An 8547-nucleotide genomic window follows, 5' to 3' on the forward strand; every position below is an offset into this window, starting at 1 on the left:
GATATGGTCACATTCTGAGGGGTGGGGGCTTGGGGAGGAGGACTTCATATGAATTTGGAGGGGACACAGTTCAGCCTGTAACGCTAGTAAATCTCAGGCTAGTGAGACCCACCTCCTCCGTCCGCCCCTGTGGACGCACCGGGACTCTGCCACACCCCGGGGGACTGCACACCCGTTTGTCCCTCGTGTACTTATGGGGACGACTCGGTGGCAGGTGCTGTTTACCAGGGACGCCCCCAGAGTGTGTTTCCCCCACGCTTGCCAAGAATATGGTTGCCACATTTCTGCCCGTTGTAACCACAAACCTTATGCATGTTGGTCTCATTTGTTCTTGGAATACGTGTACAACGGAACCCAGTCATGTGTTCTGTTGGTGTTTTATTTCCTTTTTTCTGCACCGCGTGTTCATTTGTCCATGCCACCATTTTTCTAACGGACGCGTAAGGCTGCCTTTACACACAGGACGTCTGGCGAACAGGCGCAGGTGTGGAGGGGCCTCGGCCCTTCTCCAGGGTGGCAGGAAAGCAGGAAGGGAGCCGGGAGACCCCCAGTTGTTGAGGAGCAGCCCCATGGTGGTGGCAGGTGGTCCGGAGGCCCAGGCCCCAACTCCACAGTATGTCGAGGTCACCCCCAGGCTCAGGGGGCCTCTGCCAGGAGCGCTGACCACTGTTGCTTCCGGAGAGGGTCTGTCGGGCTGGGAGCCTTGACGGGGGAACGAGGCCCTGGGCTTGGAGTGGAAGGCGCCGTGCATATCCCACTGCTGCCACCAGGTGGCGCTGCCCCACGATGGCTCCTCCCTAAGCCCCCCTCCCCCCCAGGCGCTGGGCCCCAGTGTGGGGAGTCCGGTGAGTGGCCCTTATCGGGGCGGGCCGGCAGGCGCACACCTGTGAGGCTGCCCACTTCCCCAGCCTCCTCTGGCCTCCTTCCAGTCCAGGGTGGGGAGGTGGAGCGGGGGTGGGGGGGCGAGGTCCCCATGGCTCAGAAGATTGTGGCTTCTAACCCCAAGCGTTCTTTCTTTTAAAGGTTAAGAGCAGGGAGAAACCCGCCCTGAGCCCACAACGGAGGGGCAGGGGTGTGGGGTCGGCCGGGTAAAGACACCTGAGCCCGGCCCGTCCCCCTCGGGCACGTTTGGAATGTGGGCCCTGCCCTGGGTGGGGGTGGGGGGGGCTGTATCTAACGGAGATCAGTACGTGGGAGGGGGGCGTCCCTCCCAAGGATTTATCACTCCTGTAGTGCCCTGGTCGGCAGATGCGGAAACAGGCTGTGGCCGGGCTGTTCATCTCCCTCCCGCTCCTCGGCTTTCTGGGCTGGGAACCCTCACAGGCGGCGGGGGTGTTGGGCTCACGGTGGGGGCGGCCCTGCTCCAGAGCTGCCCCCTCCCAGGTCGGCACCCCGACTGCCAGTGCACTGGCCTCCTCCACCACTCCGCCCCCCAAGCCGTGGCGCCCCCGGTCCAGCTCCCAGCACTCAGTTCTCCACGGTCACACCCTCACGCCGGCACTGAGCCCTGGCTGCCTGTGCGCCACCTAGGTGACTCCACAGGGCGGGCTCCCGGGCCGGGGAGGGCGGGGCGCTCGGGGACCCTTAAAGGGAGCTCCGCACGTCCTCGCCCAGGCCCTGCCGCCGCTCGAAGCTCCCCACCATGGCTGAGACCGCCAAGCCCGGCTGTTTGTCAAGGTGCCGGGCTGGCCGGGCTGCAGGAAGGTCTGGGGAGGGCTGAAGGGTGGGTCTCTGCGGCACGGTCCGCACCCCTTGCCCTGCGCTAGGCTCCGGCTGTCCTTGGAGGCTGCGTAGGTGGGGGCGGCGAGGGGGGTAGCGCCGGTGAACCATTCCCAAAGGGCTTGGGGTGGCCTCACCCTGACTCCCAGCCTTGACTCCCGGGCACAGCCCAGCCCTCCTGAAGGAAAAGCCCCTGGGGGGCGGGCACGTAGCAGGCAGGGAGCAGTGCCGAGGCCCGGTGGAGGCTGGGGTCAATGCAGCAGAAGAGGGGCTGTGCCAGGCAGCCTCCGTGCCTAGATCTGCCGACCCCAGTGAGGGGCTGCCAGGGCCTGGCCTCCTCCCACCCTTGAAGCCCGGGGCAGCGAGGTACCCGGTGCAGCAAAGTGAATCACTCCGGAAACAGCTCACTTGTCCCACCCCACCCTTGCGACCAGCCTGCAGGCCCTGGTGCCCAGGGGCCTGGCCTCAGCCCAGGCTCTGAAGATAAGGGCCGAGGGACCAAGCTCCAGAGCCAGGCTCCCGCCTCTGCACTCCTCACCCTGGTGCCCTGGCCCAGCCTCCAGGCTCTCAGCAGCGCTGCAGCCCTCCCCGCCTCCCAGGGACCCAGTGAAGGGCCCTCGCGGCCGCTTGTCCAGGCCATGCCCAACTGAGTTGGAGCCCTAGCCTTGCTCCAACCTCTTGGCAGTGGGAGGCCGCGGGGCTCCTGGGTGTGCTCCCTGCTCCGACGCCCCTCTACACTTCCCGTCCAGGCGAGTGAGGACAGCGAGAGCGTGGGTCACCGCCCTTCTTGTCAGAGGCCCCACGACCCTGCTTCTCAAGGCGTGTCCTCCACACCCGCCACCGTGGACCCCGCAGGTGAGCCCCTGCCCTGGGAGCCCCTCGCTGGCTCTGGCCCTCCTTGGGCCAGCCGCTGGCGCCCTGCCTTGCGCCCACAGGTCCCCAGATGTGCTGAAAGACCTTGCCCCGGGTTCGCAGCTGCCCGTCCTGCCGTATGACGGCGACGCCAAAACGGACACGCTGCAGATTGAGGAGTTTCTGGAGGAGACGCTGGGCCCCCCAGAATGAGGGCCCGGTGCGGTGGGAGGGGCAAGATGGGGCCCTCAGGCAGGACACCCCCAGGACAGAGCCCGGGGCCCCGCAAGGGGCAGCAAGGGTCTGACCCAAAACCCCTCCACCCTCAGATTCCCCAGCCTAGCGCCCAGATACAGGGAGTCCACCGCGGCGGGCAATGACGTCTTTCACAAATTCTCCGCCTTCATCAAGAACCCGGTGCCCGCGCTGGACAATGATGAGGAGGGTCCGGAGACACGGCGAGGCTGGGGGGAGTGGCGCCCCCGGCCGGCTCCTCACCGCGCTCCCCGCCCCCAGCCCTGTACCAGCATCTGCTGTGCGCCCTCGCCAAGCTGGACAGCTACCTGCGCGCGCCCCTGGAGCACGAGCTGGCGCGGGAGCCGCAGCTGCGCGAGTCACGCCACCGGTTTGTGGACGGCGACCCGCTCACGCTGGTCGATTGCGGGCTGCTGCCCAAGCTGCACACCGTGAACGGGAGCGCCGGGCCGGGGGGGCAAAGCGGGGCGGGGCGGACCCTCGAGGAGACCCCGACCGCGCCCCTCGCCCGCAGACGGTGTGCGCGCACTTCCGCCAGGCGCCCATCCCCTCTGAGTTGCGCGGCGTCCGCCGCTACGCGGACAACGCCCTGCAGGAGAAAGAGTTCAACTACACGTGTCCACACAGCGCCGAGATCCTGGCGGCCTACCGGCCCGCCGTGCGCCCCCGCTAGCGCGCCCGCCTTCCCCGCCACCCGCCCGCTCCTCTGCAGCCCCAGAAAGGCACCTCTGCCTCAGTGAGCGGGTACGGACATACGAGGACCAGAAGCCCCGCAATTTCTGCCACCCCCAAACTCCCACCGTGAGACGCTCAGCTCCAGATGACAGCCAGGAAGGACCGGCAAAGAACCCAGTGGGCGGCGTGCGGTCCATACCCCCACTCCTCAGGGATGGCGGGACTGGATTGGGCTCCCAAACCAGTCAGGCCAGGGTGGGGCGGCAGGATGGCTGGGGAGGGTGGGGAACAGAGCCCCGTCTGGGCAACTTGGGTCTCCAGGCCGGAGGGCGGGCCCATATTCCTCAGCTCTGCCCCAGGTGGCAGGCAGGCCACCCCCATCTCCCTGGTCATCACGTGGGGTTTGCATCAGGGAGGCGTGTGCCCGGAGGGACAAGAGCAGAGTTCTAGCCTCTCAGAGCCCCAGCCCCACCTCACACAACCTTCTTGGCTCCTGGGCTGGCCAGGCAGGGACAGCTGGGCAGGTGGGGAGAGCCGGGCAGCTCCACCATGGAGCGCAGAGCCTGACGCGGCCCCACGCCCAGACCGCAGGCCTGGCAATCCCCGAACCCTCTCCTGGAGCCAGCCCCCAGGAACCAGAGCCTGGCCCTGACCTCTGTGACCTCCGCCAGATGAAGATGTTTATTTGATGGGGAAGGGGCTGGAGGAGCAGGCCTGTTCCTGCCTGGCAGCGGGATGGGCAGGTGCCAGTGGGAGGGTCCCAGGGGCTGCCCCTCCCCTGGCAAGCAGCCTCCCGACGGTCACACTTTTTGCTGCACCTTCAGGGGTCGTCGAAGTCTACACCACCAGCTGGTTTCTTGCTGGGAGAGAAGAGGGAATGACACCATGGGGGTGTGGACGGGCGGGCAGGGTCCAGGGATGGACCCTGGGCACAAGAGGGAGGGGGAGTGGGTGGGCACCTCTTGAAGCCAGGGTTGATGAGAGACTCTCCCGGACACCGCCTCTTGACCCCAGGTCCAGGGCCAGCTCTCTGAGGATCCGGGTCTGGGGAAAAGAGAATGAGGGAGGGGGGCTCTTGAATCTAGCAGGATGCCAGGGCCACAACCCCTTCTCCACACAGACAGATCCTCTCTCTGGGGAAACTGAGTCACCCAACCCAAGTCACAGTGACAGGCCTTACCTGGTAAGAAGAGCGGAGGGCCCACCTGCCGGGAGCTCTTCCTGGGGCTGCTGGCCGTCTCCTCTGCAGCAGCTGGGGAGAAAGCAGGAATGGAGGCCCCAGCAGGGGGACCCCAGTGAGAGTGTGAGATGCCTACCCCCCACCCTACCTGCCAGCCGCCGCTCCAAGCTGCACACGCGCTCTGCCAGGCCCAGTGTCAGTGCCTGCAACCTGGAGGCTGCCTCTGGGCCCGGCACCTTGGAGAGCTCAAATTCCAGCGCAGAGGGCCCCCCTGAAAGGGTCAGAGATGCTCTGTCCTCCTGCAGGGTGAGAGTCACAGCTTGCTGCTCGCAGGCTGCCCTGGGAAAGGAGGCGGGCTGAGCGCTGTGACCAGACCCACTCGCCGCTCGCTCCCCATCCCACCTGCCCCCCCACCCCACCCCCCCCCCGCTCAGGGGCTCACCTGAAGCGGGGGGTGATGTCTTCAGCCGCACTCAGGCCAAAACGGGCTTTCTACAGGGCACAGGGACTGGTCACCAGGTGCCTGACACCCTAGGAATACTGGGGACACCCCAAAACTGCCCGACCCAGAGGCGCCCGGGACCAATCTTAGGACCACAGCTACAGAGCCGTGGGAAGGGTGTCTTGACCCTTCCGGGGAATCCCAGGCCGCCCCCTTCGATCCCACACGTGGTCCGCGCTGCGGGCGTGGGGTGCTGGAGGCTGCCGGCCGCCCAGGAGCCCTGTTACCCACGAGGGCCGCCAGGCTGTCCGGCGTGAAGCAGGTGCTCCAAAGCTCCGCGGCGTCCGTCACACTGCAGGGGAGGGGCTGTCAGGCAGGACCGCCCGCAGAGCTGCCCGCAGCCCTGCGGACCCCGCTACTCACTAGAGGTTGAAGCCGCCGCGTTCCCACGTCCCACTGCCCTCCCCCTCGCAGTAACACACGAAGCGCGGGGGTCCGGGGCCGGGCGGCAGCGTGCAGAGCGGCGGCGACAGCGGCGGCGGAACCATGGCACCTCGGCAGGCGGAGGGACCGGGCGGATCCAGGGCCGCCTCGGGACCTAGGGCCGCCTCGGGACCTAGGGCGCCTGCGCGGGCGAAAGGCTTCCGGAGCGGGGACGGGGCCCGTGCCAGTGGGGGGGGCTGGGGGTGGGGGGGGCAGTGCCGAGCGGTGCCCAAGGGGCCTGCGCGGGGCGGGGCTAGCTGGGCGGGGCTTAGTCGCGGGACGGTGCTTGCACCGGTGGGGGCGGAGCTTCGTGCGCAGGGCGGGGCTCCCGGGCTGGGCTGGCGTGTCCTGAGAGCTGTTTTACGGGACAAGGGCTGTGCAGCGCGCTCCGGGACTCGGGACCCCGCGCACACTTCGGGGTCTCTTTGAGCCTTACCCCCTGCTCTGTCCCCGCTGAGTGCGGGGTTCCCCCCTTCGCGGAAACCCTGACTGGGCGCAGGCCGCGCCGGCCACTGCTCTGGCCTCAGACTGCTTTGACCCCCTCGCTGATCGCTGCGGCCTCCCCCTCGCACCCAGCTTCCTATTGTCAACTGAAACAAGTAAAAATACGAAAGTGAATAAAGTACGGTAACCGGTGCAACAGGCTTCCGCCACTCGTTCATGCATTCCACAATGTTTACCCAGCACCTGTTCTTTGCCTCGTGTTGTCCCGGGCCTTGGGCACACCTTGATCAAGAGACAAGGTCTCTGATCTCCTGGAGCTTGTGAGAGCTCATGGGATGGACAAATAAACAAACGAAACATGCAATCCTCAGGTCGTGCCAAAGTGCCTGTGACCTGGAAGAAGAGAGAGGTGGATGGAGCGTGCCAGGAAAGAGGGTACCAGGCAGAGGGGGCAGCCTCTGCGGAAGCCCCATAGTGGACACAGAGCAGCTGTGCTCAGGGCTTTGCTAGAGGCCAGGGTGCCCGCAGCGAGGCGTACGAGGGCGGCAGGTGGGTTTGTAGGCTGTGCTGATGCCCTTCAAGTATGGCTGCCGCCAGGCCTGCCTCGTCGCCTACTTCCTCCTATTCGACAACCCTCACGCGACAAGCCCCTTCCCATGAGGCTCCTGCCTCAGGACCTCTGCATTGGCGGTTGTCTCTGCCCGGCACCCCCTTTCCCCAGAGTTACTCACTCCCTTCAGGTCTTTACTCAAAAGTCACCTTCTCGGTGAGGCCTTCCCTATTGTTTTATATCCAGTTTCAGCACCCGGCCCAACATCTCATGTCCTCTCTCCTCTTTCATCTGTTTTCCAGCTTGTCACTACATAGAGTACATTCTGATTAACGTGTTGTGACAGCAGCCTCTACGATGGCCCCCAACCACGTGCCTCCTGTGCTTGCACCTTTGTGTAGCCCTCCCGAGTGTGGGCTGGATTGAGTAACTGGCTTCTAGCCAATAGAATGTGGCAGAAGTGATGGGCTGTCACTTCTTTCTTTCTCTGGAATTGCTCACCATGACATGAGGAGTCCCGTGGCAAAGGACCAAGGCCTGGCCAACAACCAGTGAGGGAGCTGAGACACAGACCCCTTCCCAGCTGAGCCTTCTGATGAGAACACAGCCCCAGCCAGTGGCTCGACTGCAGCCTCACGAGAGATTTTGCGCCGAGGGTCCAGAGCACCCAGGACCGGATTCTTGACCCTCAGAAACTGGGAGACAATACACGCTGTTGTCTAAAGCCACTGGGTTTCGGGGTAATCTGGTCTTCAGCAGTAGGTGACTAATATAGCTATTTATCCTGTTTATTGCCAATTTTCCCCATGAGGTCCACAAGGGCAGGACATTCTGTTTTGTTTGCCACTGTATCCTCAGTGTCTAAACAGTGGCTGGTACATAGAGATATTCAATAAATATGTAAGTGAGTGAATGCAGAGTGGGGCGTCTTTGGAGGGTTTAAGCGGGGGTGGGCTGGGGAGTGGCACTTCTGATTTATGTGTATAAAGCCCATGTTGAATGCCATGAGGTGAGGGGATGAAGGGCTGTGGGAGTGGAGGTGAGGGGGCCAGGGAGGCTAGAGGGCTGCTGAGTTCCTCAGGACAGAGCTGGGCCAGGGGCTGAGTGGAGTTGGAGAGAGGTGCAGGGGAGGACGGGAGAGATCATGGTGACCCCTGCATTTAGGAAGAGTAGAAATGCCCTTCCCAGCACTTCCCCAGTGGTCCAGTGGTAAAGAATCCGCCTTCCAATGCAGGGGACGCGGGTTCGATCCCTGGTTGGGGAACTAAGATCCCACATGCTGAGGGTCAGCTAAGCCCATGCGCCACAACTAGAGAGAGAAAGCCTGCACGCCACAGCTAGAGAGAAGCCCATGCGCTGCAAAGAGAGATCCGCGTGCTGCGACTAAGACCTGATGCGGCCAAAAAAAAAAAAAACAAGTGTTCTTTCCAAGATGACTGGGCTAAGGCAGGACTGGAGAGGGCGTGGGCGCCTCTCCTTCGTCTTATGAGCTCTTGATATGGCTGTATGTCTGATGGAGATGAATGAAAGCTGCTGTGTACACAAGACTCCAGAGGATCAGGCCCAGAGATGTGAGTGTGGAGTCACCAGCCCCCGGGACAGCCTTAAATATTAGTCCCTCCAGGCACAGTGCTCAGGCTCTAGGAAGTTGTCTCTAGGTAGAACGTGGTAGGCTGAATAATGACCTCTAAAGGTATCAGGTCCCTAATCCCTGGACTTGTGTTATCTTGTATGTGTTGACCTAAAACGATAAGACAGCAGTTATTTTGCCAGCAGAGTGGGTGTATTTGGGAATAGCAAAGAATCACAACTGAGTGCATGCAATCTAGGGGAAACCACAGGCAAATCTGAAGAACAAAAGACAAGAAACTCTTTTATAGAGGAGAAGGGGGAATGGGGTGGGGTGTTCTAAACAGAAGAGTCCATTGGAGGAAACTGGGAGTTGGA

The 8547-nt window shown here is 63.4% G+C and overlaps 2 protein-coding genes across 3 annotated transcripts; one reads left to right on the forward strand and one right to left on the reverse strand.

The window, feature by feature from the left end:
• Positions 1–1642: 1642 nt before the first annotated feature.
• Positions 1643–3709, forward strand: CLIC3 (chloride intracellular channel 3). The gene is given in 7 exon segments (XM_060153660.1): positions 1643–1677; positions 1888–2085; positions 2405–2574; positions 2627–2786; positions 2901–3016; positions 3088–3269; positions 3341–3709. Coding segments are annotated over 7 exon segments (1020 nt in total). The 3' UTR covers positions 3500–3709.
• Positions 3710–4155: 446 nt separating this feature from the next.
• PAXX (PAXX non-homologous end joining factor) lies at positions 4156–5771 on the reverse strand. 2 transcript variants are annotated; one of them, XM_060153712.1, is made up of 7 exons: positions 5547–5751; positions 5415–5475; positions 5124–5173; positions 4830–5020; positions 4682–4753; positions 4461–4545; positions 4156–4361 (listed from the first exon to the last, which is right to left on the reverse strand). In XM_060153712.1, the coding sequence occupies exons 1-7, from the start codon at positions 5669–5671 to the stop codon at positions 4322–4324; spliced, it is 624 nt and encodes a 207-aa protein (XP_060009695.1). In that variant the 5' UTR covers positions 5672–5751; the 3' UTR covers positions 4156–4321. The 2 variants fall into 2 exon arrangements, with proteins under 2 accessions (XP_060009695.1, XP_060009696.1); XM_060153713.1 differs by lacking the exon at positions 5124–5173 and having other exon boundaries at positions 4830–4980; positions 5547–5771.
• Between the last annotated feature and the right edge of the window lie 2776 nt (positions 5772–8547).

This window comes from Lagenorhynchus albirostris, chromosome 7 (genome assembly GCF_949774975.1).
Source record: "Lagenorhynchus albirostris chromosome 7, mLagAlb1.1, whole genome shotgun sequence".
Lineage (NCBI taxonomy): Eukaryota > Metazoa > Chordata > Mammalia > Artiodactyla > Delphinidae > Lagenorhynchus > Lagenorhynchus albirostris.

Coding starts and splice junctions, on each gene's coding strand:
- PAXX (XM_060153712.1), bottom strand. CDS start 5,671: ATGGTTCCGCCGCCGCTGTCGCCGCCGCTCTGCACGCTGCCGCCCGGC. Junction 5,476..5,546: donor CGCGGCGGCTTCAACCTCTA/GTGAGTAGCGGG, acceptor CCTCCCCTGCAG/TGTGACGGACGCCGCGGAGC. Junction 4,362..4,460: donor ATCAACCCTGGCTTCAAGAG/GTGCCCACCCAC, acceptor CTTCTCTCCCAG/CAAGAAACCAGCTGGTGGTG.